This window comes from Syngnathoides biaculeatus, chromosome 5 (genome assembly GCF_019802595.1).
Source record: "Syngnathoides biaculeatus isolate LvHL_M chromosome 5, ASM1980259v1, whole genome shotgun sequence".
NCBI lineage: Eukaryota > Metazoa > Chordata > Actinopteri > Syngnathiformes > Syngnathidae > Syngnathoides > Syngnathoides biaculeatus.
This window is the reverse complement of record NC_084644.1, coordinates 10,675,840-10,696,272: the sequence shown is the minus strand read 5'-3', so window position 1 is coordinate 10,696,272 and position 20,433 is coordinate 10,675,840. Positions and strand designations below refer to the sequence as shown.

Below are 20,433 nucleotides of genomic sequence, written 5' to 3'. Positions count from 1 at the left end.
GCAGTTGGGCCAGTTGTGAACACCCTCTACAGTGGCCTGGAAGTCCAAAACAATCTTCTTCTTCTTTTTCTTTCGGCTTGTCCCGTTAGGGGTCGCCACAGCGTGTCATCTTTTGCCATTTTAGCCTCTCTCCTGCATCTTCCTCTCTAACCCCAACTGCCCTCATGTCCTCCCTCACCACACCCATAAACCTTCTCTTTGGTCTTCCTCTCGCTCTTTTGCCTGGGAGCTCCATCCTCAGCATCCTTCTACCAATATACTCACTCTCTCGCCTCTGAACATTTCCAAACCATCGAAGTCTGCTCTCTCGAATCTTGTCTCCAAAACATCCAACTTTGGCTGTCCCTCTAATGAGCTCATTTCCAATCCTATCCATCCTGCTCACCTAAATATCTTCATTTCTGCCACCTCCAGTTCAGCTTCCTGTTGTTCTTCAGTGCCACCGTCTCTAATCCGTACATCATGGCCGGCCTCACCACTGTTTTGTAAACTTTGCCCTTCATCCTAGCAGAGACTCTTCTGTCACATAGAACACCAGACACCTTCCGCCAGCTGTTCCAACCCCGCTTGGACCCGTTTCTTCACTTCCTTACCACACTCACCATCTGCTCTGTATTGTTGACCCTAAATATTTGAAGTTGTCCACCCGTGTTAGTCTAAAACAATACTACCCCCCCAAAAAAATCAAAAGATGAATCACAACAACAAATGACCAACGTAGAAATAAATCACTTAAAATTGGAAATTTGATTTTGGTGAGAACATTTGAATAAGAGAGTTCATTTTAAAGGGCATACTACCCAGATCTTCTTTTCCAGTACATTTATCTTATCATAAGACCTTATCTAAATTGAACCAGCTTCGAAGAAAAGGCCAATGAAGGTCAGACATCACAGACCGGAACACGTTGCCCTTTCGTACTGCTTGTTAATGGTTCACACCCAACCTTTCACTCGATACCTGCCGCCAAATATTTGATCCCAGAACCGATACCGTACATTCATTAAGAAATGTAACAAGGGCTCGGATTAACACCATTAACCGCTTGACTTGAAATCTCAAAGTTTCTTGTCAGATATGAGCAGATGCATAGTGACCATATTGACGACGCCAATGCTGCTTCGGTTATCTCGTGTATGGCGGCAATTCACAAACAGCAAAGTGCCTTTCTACACATGTACTCTGGCAAAGGAAAAGTTAATTATGGTACAAAGGTGAGGACAAAAGCCCACACAAGTCTTGCGGTCACGATTCAAGACTGATTAAGATAAGATGAGCTGTATGTCAAAACAAGAAACCAGACAAATGTGTCACTTACATGGGGGGAATGAATCAGAGGGCACCATGGAAAATTAACCTGTAGTAGTCAAAACAGGAGGCCTACGTCAATATGAAATGACCACTCCAAGTATTTTTCCCCCAGTTTGGAAATGAACTAGTGGAAAGAAAAATAAAGCACAAGAGGACATGAAGCCAAAACACGTGGAGGGAAGAGCACAAAGGAGCTTTATAACACTTATATTAATATTAATGTCGCTGCTTTTCAATGACAATGGTACTGTATTTCCAATAAATAGAATTTTGCTGAGTCATGTACTGTATACTGCGGTCAGTATAGACAATGTTGCTGCTTATGCTTGTCCATCACGATGTGTGTAGTACTCTGTGTATTTTTATGTACACTATAGATGTCACTTTACTGTTGAAGTTTTTACTCATATGTGACACGTGTCATGTTTCTGCCACATGCAATGGCGCTGACTGTACTGTACTGTACAGTGCTGTTCACATTCACATCTTCTGTATCATTGCCTGATGTCAAAACTATGTGTATAATTGTTACATGGTACTACTCTCCATTGTGCTGATGTAGAAACAGGAATTTTAGATTAAAGGTTTATTCAAAACTTTCCTATATTGTCAAATGAGCGATCCTTTTCCTCACCAAGCTAAATGTTTCATTTCAAACGCTGTCAAGAAGACATGGTTTTGTGATGACTACAGTCCAAAAATCAAATCAATAGGAAGTCCTGAATATAAAGCAAAGGTTTGTGCCACAAGGAGCTAGTTTCACTTTCAAGTTGTATGTGTAATGTCAACAGAGAGGAGGGGGAAAAAAAAAAAAAAAGTTCTGGAGGCCGTTCCACATTCCTGAACAGCGCACACACAATACGGACACACACATGGAGGAGGGAGACTTTAAGCATTCTTGGTCAATACAAACACGTCTGACACACTGCCTGAGTACCAACATTCAGTCACGCTGACGAAGAGGAGGAGGAGGAAGCATTTGAAAACACTTCTGACGAAGGTGAGTTGAAAACACTTTCATGTGAGACCACAATTACTGTAAGCCGATCGACAACAAACATCATAGGCTCGTGTTGCTGCTGTCGGAATGGATGCGGCTGTGGTTCAGGGTAGAGTTGATCAGTTGCTGCGAAGTACTTCAAAATAATCTGAAAATGTTTGAATGCACATTCTGATGCCTTTTTACACGTTGTGCTGTATTTATTTGATGAACGTACAGTAACTGATGTTAAGGCGACGCAAGGAAACTGTATTTGTAGAGCACAATTCATCAACAAGGTGATTCAAAGTGCTTTACAAATACGTTGAAGATGTTAAAATAATATTTGGTATTGGTGCGCACACACACATAATATTTATATATATATAAACCATTTTTATATTATTTGATATTAGTATTTATATTATTATTATATATTGTGCCCTTTATATATTATTGTTTTTATATTATTTGATATTGATATTTATATTGCGATATATATAATTGGTTATATTATGTTAGCATTTATATTATTGTTATATATTATACCCTTTATATATATTAATATTATTTTTTATGTTTTTAGATATATATATATATATATATATATATAGTATATGTGTGTGTGTGTGTGTGTGTGTGTGCGTGTGTGTGACTAAGAAAATACATTTTCAGAGCAAAATACTATCAAAAATTTGTGAAAACCAGGACATTGAAATTGGAAAAACGGCAACATTGAAACAATATTTGACATGAACATTGCCATTTAAAAAGAAAGTAAGAAAATGACATTATATATTGGAAAAAAGGATAATAAATAAAACTACCCAAACACAGACACAACAATTTTCGAATTGATGTCGTCTTATTTTTATTTTTTTAATAGAATCGTCTTCAGTGTATTTTTTTTCTAAAAAGGCAAAACGTAATGGCAGTGTACTGGCTCCATATTATTCTGGTTACCTTGCTAGTTGGTGCTCAAAGTGGATTTCTAAAGGAATTAAAGGTTGCGACAAATTCAGATCTATTCATCAAGCATTCTTTCCGACACGTGGCCAAATAAGGATTGAGCAACATCCATTACTAACTCTCCAGGCCCAAAATAAAACTGTGATAAATGTCAAGAGAAGATAATTGCTAACTGTAGCACAACATGCAGCTTTAACTCTATTGCTGCTACGGGATTGAGGATGTTTGGCAGCAGCTATCGTAATGGCATCCACTGACACTGTGATGCAAGCCCACGTCTGCGTATAGATGGTGCTAAAGATGTTAGCAGCCCAAAAGCAACAAGATGCTGTCAGTTCCTAAGTGATGTTTAGGCACAGGTTTCCTTGTAACTCAGTGATGCATCTGAAAGAATACGACAACAAAGATGTGAGTATTTAAAAAGTAAGAAGAAGAGGGAGACAAGTTCCCCAACTAATTTATGGTTTGAAGGTTTAAAAGTACCAAAACATTGAAACATTAAGTTGCTCTGACCAATATATGGTATTTTTCAGTATAGCTATTTGTAAGGGCGAAAAGTGGACGACTGGTTAGACCATTGGCCTCACTGTTCTGTGCGGACCTTGCATGTTCTCCCCGTGCCTGTGTGGGTTTTCTCCGCGCACTCCGGTTTCATCCCGTATCTCCAAAACGTGCATTCATTGGACACTGTAAATTGCTAAATGGCTGTTTGTTTTTATGTGCGCTGCGATTGGCTGGTAACTATTTCAGGAGGTATTTGTAAGCATATTATTAAATCATATGGTTAAGTTCAGCGGTGTCAAACTCATTTTTGTCGTGGGCCACATTGGAGTTAAAGTTTCCCTCAGAGGGCCGCTATCAAAACCATAAAAATCTTCAATGGCCTCGTCCTATTAACACACGAAATTTGTGAACTAGTTTTTGAAATCAGAAATCAAGGGTAACGGGGTTTTTTAACCATCGTTCATGTTTGGTAACACAAAAATGCTTACATCTCAATCTTATCATTAATGCTATATGACCACAGATTTTCACAAGAATCACGGAAGTTCACACAGATGATTTTCCTTCGCGGACCACATAAAATCATGTGGTGGGCCGGATCTGGCCCCCGGGCCTTGAGTTTGACACCTGTGGTTTAGTTGAGCATGTAATTTTTCAATTATACATTTCTCTTTTTTTGTTAGTTTTTCAATACATTTCTGCTGGGATTAAGAACAGCTTGAAGCAGAGCAAGCACATTTTGCCACTTATTTGAAGATTTGCGTGTGAGTGACAACAGGCAGTAGGGAATAAGAAAAAAAGTGTTTTTAAAGAAGCTTAAATGTGTTGAGAATGTTTGGGAGGGGTAAAACTGTTTATTAAAAAAAGTGTGGAACGTACAACACATATTCCCACCCATTATTTCCCTTCTGGGATTTGCTTAATTTTTCCCGACAACAAACAATCTTGGTTATTATCTATTTTCTCTACCATTTACCTCCACAGATCTTAAGATTTTTTTTTTCTTTACAGATGAGAAATAAGTGCTTCCTATTCTCTATCAAAGCATGCTAAAAATAACGAAACAATAACCATAACTAATTACTGCCTGTAACATCTACTAGTTTTCATCTCGAGAAGTTTACCACCTTTTTTTTTTTAACAGAAAAAGCACAAAAATGGTCATCGGTCCAAAAACATGCAATTTTTCAATGGAGTGATTTTGTTTTGTGGGTATGTTCACAGATGCAAGTTTATTAATGGTCGTGTGTTCAAATGGAAATAACCCGCCGAGGAGACTTTTCCACCTATTTGAACTTGACGACCTGGTATCTAGCCGCTGTCCACGTCAGCAAAAGAATAAGTTTGTACTCCTAGTTTCTCACAAGCCACAGGTCTCGTGATTGAGGTGCAGTAATGTGTCACTCAGAAAAATCATGACTATTCCTTCAACTGATAAGATGGGAAGGAAAGTGTGCATGCATAAAAACTTCCTCCACATGACTCAGTCTTCCCGCCACTGCCGTGGAGGTTAATAGCAAACCCGCCCCAAAGAGACAAAATACGGATTCTTCTCCAGACAGGAAATCATTTTCCTTTGTCAAAAGTATCAATATAATTATAAAACCAGTAGTGGAACATCACTACACATACTGCATGTTCCATTCCAAATGGCTTTACATTTCTCCAGTTGATCAACAAGAAACAAATTTCAAGCAATGGATCAACAAAGTCTTTGAATCATCTGAAGAGTCTGGTAGGTAACCTGGCGACAGCTCTGAAGATTCTTTAGTAGTTTGAAGTTGACAATGATACAAACGTTGACAAAATTAAGGACCTTTAACATCATATAGCCGGCTAACCGAGGGAAGTTCCAAGTCTCACAGGAAGTACTAAATCCCACATAATCTAATGCGATCGTGGACCTTGAAATTTCCTAATACAGTTTATAAAGTACCTTTAAAATTACAAATTAAATTTAAAATACTTTGAAGCTTACTAATATAATAGTAATAATAGTATATCAAGTAATTTTAACATTGCAAGCAGTATGTGGCGTTTTAATACATTTTTATTTATAATGCCATTTACATCAAACAAATGATCTGAATGTGCAGTTTTAAACTTAACATCAGCATATCAAGTTTAGTTTTAAGATTTGTCTTAAGGTTGTTCTTAACTCTGTTGCACCGTTTCCTAAAAAATACAAAATATAAATTTAAAAAATGAAGCAAACCTCTCCTTTAAGGATATGAATAACTACAGTATGTAAAGTTTTAATTGTACTCTATATAAAATTGTTTTAAACATTCTAACTACATTAATATGATGCAGTTTACCATCTGAAGTACATGAAGTAATTTGAAGTTTACTGACCACAATATGCCAGGTAGCTTTAAGATTAATATACATGTACCATATTAAGTACTTTTAACCTTCCAAACTAACGTACATCAAGTGCTTTTATGCTTGATAAGTATATGAGGTACAGTGCTTGTATGCTGGTTGACCAAAGATTACAAAAATATTCCACTGAAATGAATTTTATTCAAACCCACAGGCGAGATACGTAAAAATAGAACGCGGTCGGACAGAAATCTACAAGAGCTCAGCCAACAGGCCGTGTGTACGGGCCAAGTTACCATAGCAACTCAAGGTGGCTCAAAATCAACCGAGTAAATACATAATAAAACAATCATCAACAGAGGCTAGTCAAGACTTAATCTCTGAATCCCACCTGATGACCCCCCCCCCAACAGACATTTTGGTCTTAATTTATGACGACAACAAATAGCAAGGGTTAAATTGCACGTTTAAACAGATTGCGCACAGCGATGGTGGCCGTTCTGTTCTTCATCTCCTACGCAATTAGCAACAGGTGTAAAAATGGAGCAGACCACGAGATTTTCATGAATGTTTTGTGCTTTAGATCAGTGATTCCCAACCAGTGTGCTGTGAGGACTTTTCTGGTATGACTTCATTGGTTGAAATATTATTTATTTACAATAATAAAAGTTATTTTGTTCATCTATCTATGCCAGCCATATATAAAGACAGATAGAACAAATAGATGCTCTTCTATTTTATGACAGAAAGTGCCAGTATTTTCAAACGTGGATTATGATTTAAATAATGGTTCAAATCACGTTTCTTGTAAATATAATGTGCAATAAAGTAAACAATTTCTATTCTGGGGCGGGATGGTGACGCAGCTGGTAAAGCGTTGGCCTCACAGTTCTGAGGTCCCGGGTTCAATCCCGGCCCTGCCTGTCTGGATTATGCATGTTCTCCCTGTCCCTGCTCGGGTTTTCTTCAGGCACTCCGGTTTCCTCCCACATCCCAAAAACATGCAACATTAATTAGACACTCTAAATTGCCCCTAGGTGTGATTGTGAATGTGGCTGTTTGTCTCCATGTGCCCTGCGGTCGGCTGGCAACCAGTTCAGGGTGTATCCCGCCTCCTGCTCGTTGACAGGTGGGATAGGCTCCAGCACTCCCCGCGACCCTTGTGAGGGTAAGCGGCAAAGAAAATGAATGGATGGATGGAATTTTTATTCTGTTCTGTTGAATTATCAATTGTCCTGATAGTCAACTAGGTGGCGCTGTATGGAAAGCAACTTGAGGATTTATTCAATATCCCTGATAGCCAACTGCAGGTCGACGAACTCGTAAGCTCTGTTGTCACGAAGACAATTCAGCGCACTAGTAAAACTAGGGCACACTAGTAAAACGACATGGTCAAACTGCTTGGATCTAAAAGCCATTTGGGCATTTATTTCATATTCTTGATGTCCAGCTTTAGCGCTAGGAGGCCAAAAGCTGCTCTCATATTGGGGGAAAAAACATCACCTGTAAGACACACTTGTGCACCAGTTGTTCTAAGATTCAGGACAAAGAGCATAATAGTACATGGACTACAACTAGTACCTAGTTTTGCCTCATTAGTAACATGTTGTTGTCCTGCTCGTATGCTAAAGCTCTCCTACCAAAGGGAACAGAAAGTTCTAGTAACATGGACCTTAAACTAATATCAAGGATATCAATACTGTTGTAGTTTATTTGACATCACACGCATCAAATAAATGCTCATACGACCTTACATTAATGTTGTACTTGGAAGACAAACGTTGTACTAATAGTGCAAAGAACAAGACTAGTAAGACAGTGTGGTGAATTCTCTTACCAGTGACGGAAAAAAAAGGTTTCAATTCACATGTATCGTTAGGTCCCGAGCACCACGTACAGGCCATCATAGAACTGATGTTAAAATGAATGAGTAGCATTTTTGGGACCCTCAACATGCCAGAAAACTGACCAATTTTTGGATTGATATATTGCATTTTCAGGCCCATAAACATAGCGACTCAAAACGCACTCAGTAATGCACCCTAAAAGGTTCAGCCTTCAGTACCAGTTGTACTTAAGATCGTGTGGAGATGTCTACCACAACAGGATGCACAAAAAAGACCTATGCATGAAAATGAACAGGAAGTTTATGTTTGAAGCTGCCATTTTAAATGAATTCCGCTTTAGAATCAAATATCTATGTTAACTGTGAAGGCTGGCAGGGAATGAGTAAAAATCGGGGTGTGAGAGTCTGATAATTGGCGCTGAATCCTTTAATATTTGTTGCTTTTTTTTTTTGTCAACAGAAAATGTTGCTGACCTTCATCTTACTCAGTGATGTCTTCAACGGAGGGTGGACGTCACCAACCCAGAGCCCATCAACCCCAACCGGCCCTAAGGAAGAGGTACCCTGTTACATCTCCAACGCAGGCCGCAAAGTGGACTGCCTGGGCAGGCAGCTGGAGACCGTTCCATGGAGAGGTTTTCCACCCACGCTGGAGGACATCGACCTGTCCTACAATAAACTCCAAGCAATCGGTTCGGAGGACTTCTTGCACTTTCCTCGCCTCCGTGTGCTTAAACTGGATTTCAATAACATCTCGCACATCGACAGCAACGCATTCAGGAACAACAGCCTGCTGGAGCATCTCAACATTTTCAACAACTCCCTCCGGGAGATTCCTGCCTCGGTGCTAACGTCTCTGTCCAACTTGAAGTATCTTTACATGTCCAACAACCTTTACAAGCATGCTACATTATCCGAGAGGTTTTCCAGGTTGAGCCAGCTGGAAGTTCTCTCTATGGGGGGTGATCTCGTGGAGGGTCTTAAGAAGGAAGACTTTCATCCATTAAAGAACATCACGTTACGGTTTTTTTCGATCAAATGCTCCTCCAATTTGAGTTACTATGAGCCAGGGAGCTTACGGATGATCAAAACTGACAACATGGGCTTCGACATGGCCATCGACCAGCGGCCAGGCACTCTTCTTCATATGCTGAAAGACCTCGCCAACAAGACCTTCACCGGCATCCAGTTTCGCAACCTATTCGGATTCACATACTACACGGGAGAAGAGGACATCTTCCAAGGTTTAGAGAAAATCACAGCCCACCAGTTAGTCTTCCACAGAGGAAAGTTTAATGAGAACCTCCTGAGGATGGTGCTGACCAGCCTTCAAGTTGCCCCCATCAAAAGGGTTCGATTCCAGTATATAGACTTTGCGCGCTCGCCAACATTCATAGACAGCGGCACGAAATCCAGCATCACAGACCTGAACCTGGAGCATCTGGATCTCTGGTAAGGTGTCCTGTTTATTTAACAGTTAAAACTAGTACCTTGACTTACAGGTCCCCAACTCTTTGCATTACAAGCCATCATCTGGTCAATTTTTTGTTTTATGTCACAAGTCAAATTTTGAGATAGATAGGGTCATTTCGAGAATGTCAGACCCCTTATGGAGATCAGGATTATTTTTTATACCTGTAATTACAAGGGACAGAAAGTTGGTCAAAGAAATGAGGCACAAAAAAAGTAGAACTACAAACCTAGGGAAGATTAAATGTAAATTCATCAACCCTTTGTCTCCAGTTATTTCTATGATACTAGCTATTTTCAATATCAGGTCACTAGGCCATAAATAAATGTTGATTAATGACAGCGTTATAAACTATGATCTGGACTTTTTGTTACTCAGTGAAACGTAGTTAACAGAAAGTACCTGTAATAGCATTTTAAATAAGGCAACACCTGCAAATTTAAATTTTTGGGAAAAATTACTCTATAAAAAACAAAGCTCAAGTCCGCCACCTTTGTGTTGGAATAAACCAACCTGACTTTCAACAGTCATATCAAATCAAATACTAAAACTGCCTTCTACCATCTAAAGCACATATCCAGAGTAAAGGCTTGCATATGCCCAGGAGAAGCTCATTCATGCCTTTATCTCGAGTAGATTTGACTATTCTAATGGTCTTCTGACTGGACTCCCTAAAAAGAGGATTAAACAACTGCAGCTCATTCAGAATGCTGCAGGTCAGGTTTTGACCAAAATAAAGGGTTTTTAAATGCTTTTAATCGTGTAAAGCACATTGAGTTACCCTGTGTATGAAATGAGCTGTATAAATAAATTTGCTTTGCTTTGCTTTCAGGTACATCAGCAATCCTGACATTCTGCGCTTTGACTGGCGGTTCACCTGGTTCAGCAAGATCAAACAGCTGTCCATTAGCTATGTATACTTCAACACGGTCCCTTGCGATGCCTGGGTTGAGTTGGACGGTGTGGAGATCCTGGATGTTTCCAACAACCGCCTGCAGGATAAATACATTTTCAACCAGCTGTGCGAGTATAGGGGCTCCATGTCCATCCTTCAAACCTTTAACTTGAGCACCAATGAGCTGACCAGCTTGAGAGACTTGTCAGCATTGACCAGGCACTTCCAGCAGCTGCAAGTGTTGGACTTGAGTCACAACAAGTTGGGATCCACCGAAACCAGCCAAGGTTGCGTCTGGCAAGAAAACATAATCAGGATGATTGCTCACCACAATCAATTCACCACAGAAGCCGTCGGTTGTCTGCCCACCACAGTGCACTACTTGGACCTTTCCTCATGCAACCTGGACCAAATAAATGTTGCATATTTCGAGAAGGCTACCAATCTGAAGGAGCTGATTCTGAGCGACAACAAAATCAAATTCATCCCATCCAAATGGGAAAGTCCATCCCTGCACAGGCTGGCTTTGGATGGGAACTCCTTTGGTCTCATCAGTAAGGAATCGTTCCAGCATATGCCTGGACTCTCCCACTTAAGGGCCGGGAACAATCCGTACCACTGTACTTGCGAGCTTCATGCTTTCATTGAAGACACCAAGACCAAAAAGCAGATCAACCTGACAGACTGGCCTCAGAATTACAAGTGCTACCACCCAGAGCCCTTTCTTAACACAGTCATATCCCAGTATTTCCCCAGCGAGGTGGCGTGCGATGTGAGATTGGTCATAATAATCAGTGTTGCGACAACCACGGCAGTCATCCTGGTCCTGATGTTCATCTGCTACATTTTTGACTTGCCGTGGTACACCAAGGCCACCTATCAGATCATCAGGGCTAAATACAGAGCGCACAAGGAGCGAGCCGCCGGAGAGGCCGGACCTTTCGCCTATCACGCTTTCATTTCCTACAGCCACTGGGACGCCGAATGGGTGAGGGAACAGCTGCTGCCGTGTCTGGAAAACAATCGGAATTCCTACCGACTGTGCATCCACGAAAGGGACTTCATGCCAGGACGCTGGATCATAGACAACATCATTGACAACATCGAAAGCAGTCACAAGGTACCACAATGTTGCAGTGCAAAACAACCAAAGGATGCGGTGCCTGTCACTGTGAGGAAAATTGTTGTTGGCTAAACAACTTTTGGGGAAGTGGCCTTTGCTGTCCTCATAGCAGTGCCAATTGGGAAGTTTGAGATAAACTATAGTTGTTGGTGTTGAGAAAGTTAGGTAGCAGATTACGTTTTTCACCCCAACACTTTTGAACTGGGATAACAAGTCACACGTCTTCAAGTATTTAAGTTATCAAGTTGCTCGATGTGCTTTGTCGAATATGTCATACTGTAGTGGTTTTGATGAGGTTTAGGCTTACATCTCAGGGTGCCAACTGAAGGAGAAAGAAACCGGAAAGGTGCAGAAATAACATCACCAAAGTACAGTATAGTACATTTACGTCTTGATACATGGTCTCATGGGCTGTAGTGACTTCACAGAAAAGGAATAAGAAGGTGGCACTCTGGGCAACTCTGATTTGAGACAAAATTCTTAAAACGGATACTTTAAATGGTGCACTATGCATACTCACAGGAATACTCTTGAATCTTTATCCTGTCAGAAAAAGAAATATTACAGTAGTTTATAGAGTCAAGAGTAGTTAGGCTTCGTACTGCAGCTCAGTGGTCAGAGCATTGGTTTGGTAAACAAGGGGTCGTGAGTTTGTATCTCACTGGGGCCAACGCTCCCCAAGAGGGGCTGCGTCAGGAAGGGCATCCGGCGTAAAAACTGTGCCAGACAAATATGAGCGTTCGTCTGAGATGTCACGCTGTGGCGACCCTTAACGGGACAAGCCGAAAGAAACTCTATAGAGTCAGAGTAGTTATTTGCTTGTCTCCCTCCCCAATGGCCAACTTCCGTACACTAGAAGAAGAATCATTCAATTAATCAGAATGCACAAAGTATTTCATATAAGTTAATTTGTTGAATTTTTTCTTTTTAGAAAGTGCAATTTTCTTCACCGAAAAAAAAAAAAACCCTTTTTTTTTTAATTGTTTTTGGAAGCAAGCTTGAAAAGAATAACAGCATTTCCATCCAATCCAATGGGAAAGATGATCTGACAAAATGTTGTCAGATACAAATTAAACTCATATCTAAAGGCCCAATTGTATTTTAGTGTGCAACATTCATTAATAAGTCTGCTTTAAAGAACAGGAAACAAAGCTTTCATGGATTATAAACTTCTTTTTTTCCACTTGTTTCCTTGTTCAGGTCATATTTGTGCTGTCGCGGCACTTTGTCAACAGTGAGTGGTGCAACTACGAGCTGTACTTTGCTCAGCAGCGAGCCATGGGCAAGACGTTCAGCGACGTTATCCTGGTTGTGAAGGAGCCCATTGACCCGGGCACCCTGCCCAGCAAGTACTGCAAGTTGAAGAAGATGCTGAGCACCAAAACTTACCTGGAGTGGCCTCAGCAGGCCAACCAGCAGGCCTTCTTCTGGGCCCAGCTGAGGAGTGTTCTGGGCAAACCCACCAGGCACAGCATCCGGAGAACGAACTCCTCCGTGGCGGGCCAATCGCTCAAGGGGAGCAAAGGTCCAAAAGAGGGATATTCTAATGGAGAAGCGGAGGACGTTAATGTTGGAGTGCTCAACGGAAGACAAATCGCTGCAGTGGTGTGAGGTCCTTGGTAAACCTAAACGTCAGGACACAAAAGGGCCCACGTGAACGCGATACCTGGACGCTGAAAGCACCCGACCCCCGCGGTGCACTTGGTGTTAAGGCGCCAGTATGGAAAGTCATTTGAGCATTCATTCGATATCATTAATTTTCAGCTCAAGGTCTATGCACTTGTACACTCTTTGTTCTCACAGTGTAACAGCAGAACCACCGTCTTACGAATAACCTTTTTTATGTTGTTGCAAGCATGTCAATCTCATTTTTGTCACGGGCCACCAGTCATGTTTTCCCCCAGAGGTCCCCTATGACTGTGAAAACTACATACAGCAAATGTCACCATACCATATTATTCCATTTACACACAATTATCTCAGCAATTGACTGGTACATATTGTTAACAATTCATCTGAAATCTGAAGTCATGGAAAATAACATTACGTGCACAACTATCGTTCACGTGATGTTAATTTAAAAAAAATTGAAAGTGAAGACACTTTAATTGCTTAGAGAGCCACACAGCAGATCTAGCCCCCCCTCCCCCGGGGGTTGAGATACAGACCTGTGCTGGACTGCCTACAACTACATATCACTAGTTAGCCAAAACTGTGCACTTGTCATCACCGCACTACTAGTCCTACAACTGAAGTGCAGGATGTTAACTATTTAACATGAAGCTGTTCTCCGTGTATGCCAAAGCTTTTTACTAATTAGCGCAGTGACCCAAGTAGTACATGGACCTTAAGATGAATATCAAGGATACTGAATAAGTACATGACAGCCAGTATGGATATCAAACAAATGCTTTGGCAGCCTACTAATTCAGATAAAATTGCACCTGCGACCCTTGTGAGGATAAGCATCTTGTTCTCTTTGTTCTAGTTGAAGTATTGTGTATAGAATCTTAGACATTTTTAAGCTGTCCCTCACTGAATTACAAGCGCATCCCGTGATCTATGAATATCTGTAAAATGCTGGACATTCATTATTTTATACTGTCTTTTTTAAAATAAAAAATGATTTTAATTCATACATCTATTAAGTGTATGACATTCAAACAGACTCACAACAGAAAAGTTGCAACCCGCAGACTTTTTACTACACTTTTACACGAATGGAATCCCCCAGGAATATTTTCCATAATTTCATACTAAGAAAACTTTGTCCCTGTGAGGCAGTTATTTCATTGTCTCAAAACATAGTCCACTCCCGTTCAAACATTCTCAAATTTTCAACAAAACAAAGATTTTGCTAACACTTAGCATGGTTCTCGTGGCCTCGTGGTGCAGCTAAATTACTGGCTCAATACTTGTCATATTTATGTTCAGATTTGATGGAAAATGTTCTCACTCTAACGCAGGTCCGTCTCCACTCGCAAACGAGACACCCCCCTCCCCCAAAAAAATTAATAAAAATAAACAAAACACTCCACTGAGTGCCGTCAAATGAGTATTTTCCTTTACTCTCATCCACGCCGCTTTGCTGCTATACCATTGTTGGCCAGAGAGGTCGCCGTTACCACTCGAGCGCAATCAGGATCAGGTGAGCGCAGCTCACAAGAGAAGCGATGCCAGCTGGATGCAGTTGAGTTTGCTCATTTCGTGGTCAGGTGAGTTGGTGTCATTTTCTTATTTGAAAACCTTTTAACAAAATGGTCTTTTTCATAGATTTCACAGCATTTGCAGAGCGTGCATTAAAGCATGTTTTAACGACAGGTTTGTGCTTTTAGGCAGTTGTCAAATGTTTGGGGGATAGGATCACTTAATCTACAAAAAGTTGAAAACCCATGGGCATCATCGCTATAGGAATTGTACATTTACATGTTCAACTTTTATACCTATTAGTGTTGAAGGTTGGTGGTGTATGAGATGACATCTTGTATCAGGTGGAAAATGGCTTTGCTCCAAGTCTATTCTAAAAGTTGTTGGATGAACTCTGGAGAAATAATCTGCAAAAATCTGCCATTTGTATGCCTGATTCCCACTGAAACTATGTGAATTTTTCCATGGAAAGTATTTGTGCTCAATAGTTTTTGGGGACCTCTGACCAGTTTTAAAACATAAAACCATTACCCATTTACCCTTTTTGTAGTTGTGATAAGTTTGAAAACCTGCAGTTTATTTTTTTAAATTTCACAGAATTACTTTTCCACCTAAATTATTTCCGTACAAATGAAGTGAATATTTTACACCACCAGCTCATCCTTAATTGAAACGCAAGCATGTTTCACAGCCATACCACAAAATGGCCACATTAGCCATGTGACAGATAAATCTGCATCAATTCAACCGGTGCTTTCATCCAGAGAGATGGCCAAATGGATAACTCGATGACGTCAACACCGGGGTGGTGTCGAACTTTGCACCTGTTTTGCTTTCGTTTACGGCTGTCAGTGACGGGAAAAGGGGTTTGCATTTTGACAATCCAAATAACAAATTTGAGTTTTCTCAGATTGTTCAGTTAACTAGAGTCACAGATACATGGGCAAAAAAAAAAAAAAGATTCTTGTAGAGTAGTACAACTGCTTCAACTCTTATTTAAAAGGGGAGGTTGCTTTGCCTTTTCTTTTTTTGTCTTTTCCTCAGCCATGTTTTTTTAACACTTGTTTCAGATATTTCTCACGTACAATTTAAGATTAATTGAGTTTTTTTTTTAAATAAAAATGTCACTTTCCTTTGTGTAAAGGTAAATGTGCATAAACTGAAATGTATTTTATTTTGCACACAATAGTTTCCCTTCTAACGTACGTAGGTTTCAAACTGAGAAGGGAAAAATACCCTATCTAGTATTGTCTCAGAGGTGTAAGTGATAAAATTGTTCCCACTGTGAAATGTACTCATGCGCACTAAATCCCAAATTATTTGCTTCAAAGGCACGCAGTTCTCAAATACAGCATCACTGCAATTCCCGAGTTGAGTGATTTTTGAATTTTTAAACAAAGTATCTCGAATCTCGAAAATTACTTAACTCTATGTGCAAAAATAACATTAAAAAAAACAGTGCAGATATATTCCTAAAATGTATATTTTATATCCTAATCCACTGTAAAAATATGGAGTTTCAATATTTATGTTTAGATATAGGTGAAAAAAGATCTATCCATCCATGGATTTTCTTAGCCACTTATCCTAACAAGGGTCGTTGGGAATGACGAACCTATCCCAGCTGTCAACGGGCAGGAGGTGGGGTACTCCCTGAACTAGTTTCCACCCAATCGCAGGGCACATGGAGACAAACAGTCGCACTGACAATCACACCTCGGGGCAATTTAGAGTCTCCAATTAATGTTGCATATTTCTGGGATGTGGGAGGAAACCCACACAAGCACAGCTAGAACATAAAAACTCCACATCGGCGGGTCCGGGATTGAACCCGTGACCTCAGAAGTGCGAGGCCAACTCTTTACCAGCTGATCCACTGTGCCACGTGGAAAAAAAGAGACTAACATTCAATTAAAAATTATACTTAAATCCATTGGAAAAACAGTAAATGTAAATAACTTGTACTGAAGTTAAAAATGTAAAAATGAAACTGCACTTGATTTGTCTGTCCAATGCATCACTAGAGGCTTTTGCGTACAACTTAGTACTACAGTATTCCACAAAGGTTGTATCACTGTTAACGTGGCGGGGGGATGGCAGTGGGACAGTTTATACTGATTCCGCTTTTGCAGATTACCATGACCTGGATGACTGACAATACAGTATACACAGGCATAGTAGTACAACACTCTGAGAATCCTTTCCCTTTACCCCCCCTCACATCCACCCACAAAGGAAAAATTCACAGAATACATTAGGAGAAATCACAATATTCTGAATCAAGAAAATGTCAAGATTATAACACAACTGCATATGTTCAGGTTAGATTTGAACAGCAGGTGGTTTTAGGCTGACTTTAGACAATGTATCACAAACCATTTGTGGAACTGGCATCAGAATATTTTCTAAAAAAAAAAAAAAAGTCACGCTGATTCATATTTTGTTCATCTGTTGACGCTGTTGTTTATACTCCCCCCCCCCCCCCATTCACCCCAATCCAATCAGGATTTCAACTGAGATTAACATGACCTTCCTCACAATTTTTTCACCAATTGATAATTAACAAGCCTATTTTGGAAAAGTAGAAAGTGAGGATATATTTTCAAACCTCAGGAGTAAAAATCTATTGATTTGCAAAGTACTCCAGTCCAGTACGGTAATTGCCACCACTGTCGTGCACGTCATGAAATATGTAGGGATCCGAATGTGGATAAAAATCTTTTTGGGGGCTGAGGAGGGGGGGGGTGTAATGTGCTCAGCATGGGTGTCACTTTTTTTTTTTTTTCACCCAGTGTCTTATGCTGAGGTGATACGACTCCCCGCCACCACCACCCACGTTGCAGATTCTCGGGTGTCCCTCGGTGCCAACCGTTGGAGCAAATGTCTAGGATAGAACATGTTGCTGTTGCTACGAGAAGTATAATTCCCCGACAGTTTTTTTTGTTTTTTTACCCCCTTGACAGTTTGAGTACAAGTTCGAATGAAATTATGATGCAATGTTATTTTACTCATTGTTCAAAAACACAAGTTTTCAATTTAGGGTAAATTTAAACAACACTTTACAGTGGCAACTTGTTGTTTCTGGCATTTTAAAATGCACCTGCATATCTTTTGTCTTGCTACACATCCAAAGGGAGCCTGTAGGACGAGGCTTTTCAGTTATAGAATGTGTCACATGACAACTGAAGTGATACTTTATCATACCATTCCTTGCTTCCCTTCACTCAACATGCTGACGAGAGGTCCGACCTTGTAGTCCTAGCATCAGAGCATTGTTTTTTCGTAGTACGAGTACAGGTGTACAATATCTGCACAGATACTGTTTTTTCGCCGTCTTCTTCCTTGTGCTTCTTTCACCGGAAACATAAGAGTTAGTATGGCGCCAGTATGAAAGCGAACGGCGGAAAGTCAGGGCTGGGTTTTGACGTTTAACACCGGACATTCACCTGGAAACAACTGTCGCCGTTCGACAATTGTATGCGGCATCAGATGGTGGCGCTGACGTCATGTCATTCTGATTGCAGGATGCTGTGTTGCTGTGTGAAAGCATGCAGTCGCGGTAATATTCCACTTCATTGGATTCTGTGTGAAAGGTACCGACACGGAATGGGGCGGGGGAGTGAATGGCCACCTTTAGAAATTCCCCGGTTTCAGAGGCTGGATGGTGCCTGTGCGGAAAGGGAATACGGTGAACCCATGCTGGTTGCAGGGTGTACATTCCAGATAAACCCATGATAGGTGAAAATCTGGGGTAAAGATTATATACATCGTTTTTTTTATATCGTCACTTATCCTTTGTGAGGTTCCAAACCACCCCACAATAGAGAAAATCCAGGAAGTTGTGGCCAAATTTATTGTACTATTTGTATTATAAAGCTTCATGCATAAAATGCATTACCAACAATCAGTAGAGGTACCTGCAAATAAAGTGCAGGTGTTATTTTTGTCCACTTACATCGCCATCCACACATTACAGGTATAGATTCCCTGTACCTGAATGCGTGCCTTTGAAAAGGGAAGCCTGGCCTGCGATCAAATGACATGCTAACAGCTGGCTGGCCTTGGCTTTAGCCTTTTTGTGTGCACTGTGGCTGTCAGTTATGGCCGTCAGCTATATCCTTCTCCTAAACCACTTCTGCATGCCATATTTCCCCAAAGAGCGGTAATATGCTATCTTCAACTAGCTAACAATGCTTCGTTGACCAACTAGACATTTGTGCTTGCACATTGGCTTCTTTTATGACATCTTCTTATGTTGTTGTTTGACATATGTTCATGAATTTTGGACAGTGTCTTTAAAGCATTCTTTCCTCCTGGCTCGAACTTACTGCTACAAAGGTTTGCAGTAATTTTGGGTGGAAAAATCAATACAAATAATCCTCGAAAAATCCCATGACACAGTGAAAGCAATATAAGTACAATAAAGCCAAAATTAAACACTTACTTTGTGTCTGTTCTTACTTTTCCAAAGAATGAGAGGCTATGATATAGCATCACTTTGAGAAAATAAATGAAAAGAATTTTTTGCACCGCTGGGCAAATAAGAGGCACAGCGTGCTTGCTTCAGCCGTCTGTCAGTCACTTGAGGTTTACTGCAAAGAGAATGAAATGTTTTGTTTAAACCCCAAAATGTTCAACCACACCGTTTAATTTTGCCTAATGAAAGACCACAAGCTAGATGCTAACATGAAAAATGGGGCTAATGGAAATTAGCATAGCCGCTATAATCTACTATTTTTACAGATATGGAGCAGCAACATATACAAAGTATACAGCAATACTCACTGGTATAAATTCTCTCGACTGTGGGAACCTCCCAATTTTGGAAGAAGGGTCAGAGGCAGGGGGGCACCTGTGGGAAAGGGAATGGCAGACAGTTGGGCCACGGCTGTGAAATTTGCACATGACCTGACACTCACTTGGAAACAATTTTATAAGTGACATCTCATGCCCACCCCCTCTCCTGAATGCATCCTAGCATAGCGTGGCAAAGGCACACCGGTTTTGTAGTACCCGTCTTTTAATATGTAAAGCTTAATGGAGACGCTTTGGGATGCAGTTAATGAAAATGGCATCAGCAGCTTCAAGTTTGCGCTGAATGTTTTGTCAAATTGTGTTGCAGGCACCGAGCACGTCGACAAAATGAATCGTCAGCTGGAAAAGGCCATCGAGGGCCTCATCACCGTCTTCCACTCGTACTCGGCCAAAGAGGGCGACAAGCACAAGCTGAGCAAAGCCGAGCTCAAGACGCTGCTGCAGGAGGAGCTCACGGACTTCATGGCCGTACGTGGGAAGACGTTTTTGAATCACATTCTTCGTGACGCAGTTGATATGAAGTACAATATTATTACTGTACTTAAGTAGATTATGCAGCTGTCACGTTATCATATGGTATAAAAAAAAAATTTTTGTACTTCACCACGTTGTCTCTCAGTACAAGAGTTTAAAAGTAGGTCTAATTTTGCCAACCACAAGCGTCTGTACTCGTACTAAAGTGCAGCGTGTTGAGTACTTTTGTCAATTCTTCCGTTAAAAGGGCTGCAGCGACGCGGCCGCCGTCGACAAGATCATGACGGACTTGGACGAGAACGGCGACCAGCAGCTGGACTTTCAGGAGTTTGTGGTTCTGGTGGCGGCGCTCACCGTGGCTTGCAACGAGTTCTTTGAAGGCTCCTGCAAGAACTGAAATAAATATGAATGTCTAATAAAAATGCTTCATTTAATTTTTTGTCATGCTTCTCCTGGACTTTATGGGTGGAAAAAGTTGGAGTGATAAGTATCTGAGGGGAACAGTAGTAGTAGTAGTAATACTAGAACACAATAACTACAATGAGAATCAAAAGTGACAAATTCAAATGAGAAC

The 20,433-nt window shown here is 40.7% G+C and overlaps 1 protein-coding gene across 1 annotated transcript; it reads left to right on the top strand.

Annotated features, from left to right (window-relative positions):
- The first annotated feature begins 1,096 nt into the window (after positions 1–1,096).
- tlr18 (toll-like receptor 18) lies at positions 1,097–20,298 on the top strand. The gene is made up of 8 exons (XM_061818865.1): positions 1,097–2,311; positions 8,395–9,386; positions 10,238–11,420; positions 12,624–13,028; positions 14,466–14,638; positions 18,095–18,129; positions 19,693–19,853; positions 20,107–20,298. The coding sequence occupies exons 2-8, from the start codon at positions 8,398–8,400 to the stop codon at positions 20,254–20,256; spliced, it is 3,096 nt and encodes a 1,031-aa protein (XP_061674849.1). The 5' UTR covers positions 1,097–2,311; positions 8,395–8,397; the 3' UTR covers positions 20,257–20,298.
- The last annotated feature ends 135 nt before the right edge of the window (positions 20,299–20,433 follow it).

Excerpts from the sequence above, each read along its gene's own strand:
- tlr18 (XM_061818865.1), top strand. The coding sequence starts at position 8,398 with ATGTTGCTGACCTTCATCTTACTCAGTGATGTCTTCAACGGAGGGTGG. Across the intron at positions 14,639-18,094 it reads TTTGCTCATTTCGTGGTCAG|GATGCTGTGTTGCTGTGTGA; the intron begins GTGAGTTGGTGT and ends TTCTGATTGCAG. Across the intron at positions 18,130-19,692 it reads TGTGAAAGCATGCAGTCGCG|GCACCGAGCACGTCGACAAA; the intron begins GTAATATTCCAC and ends ATTGTGTTGCAG.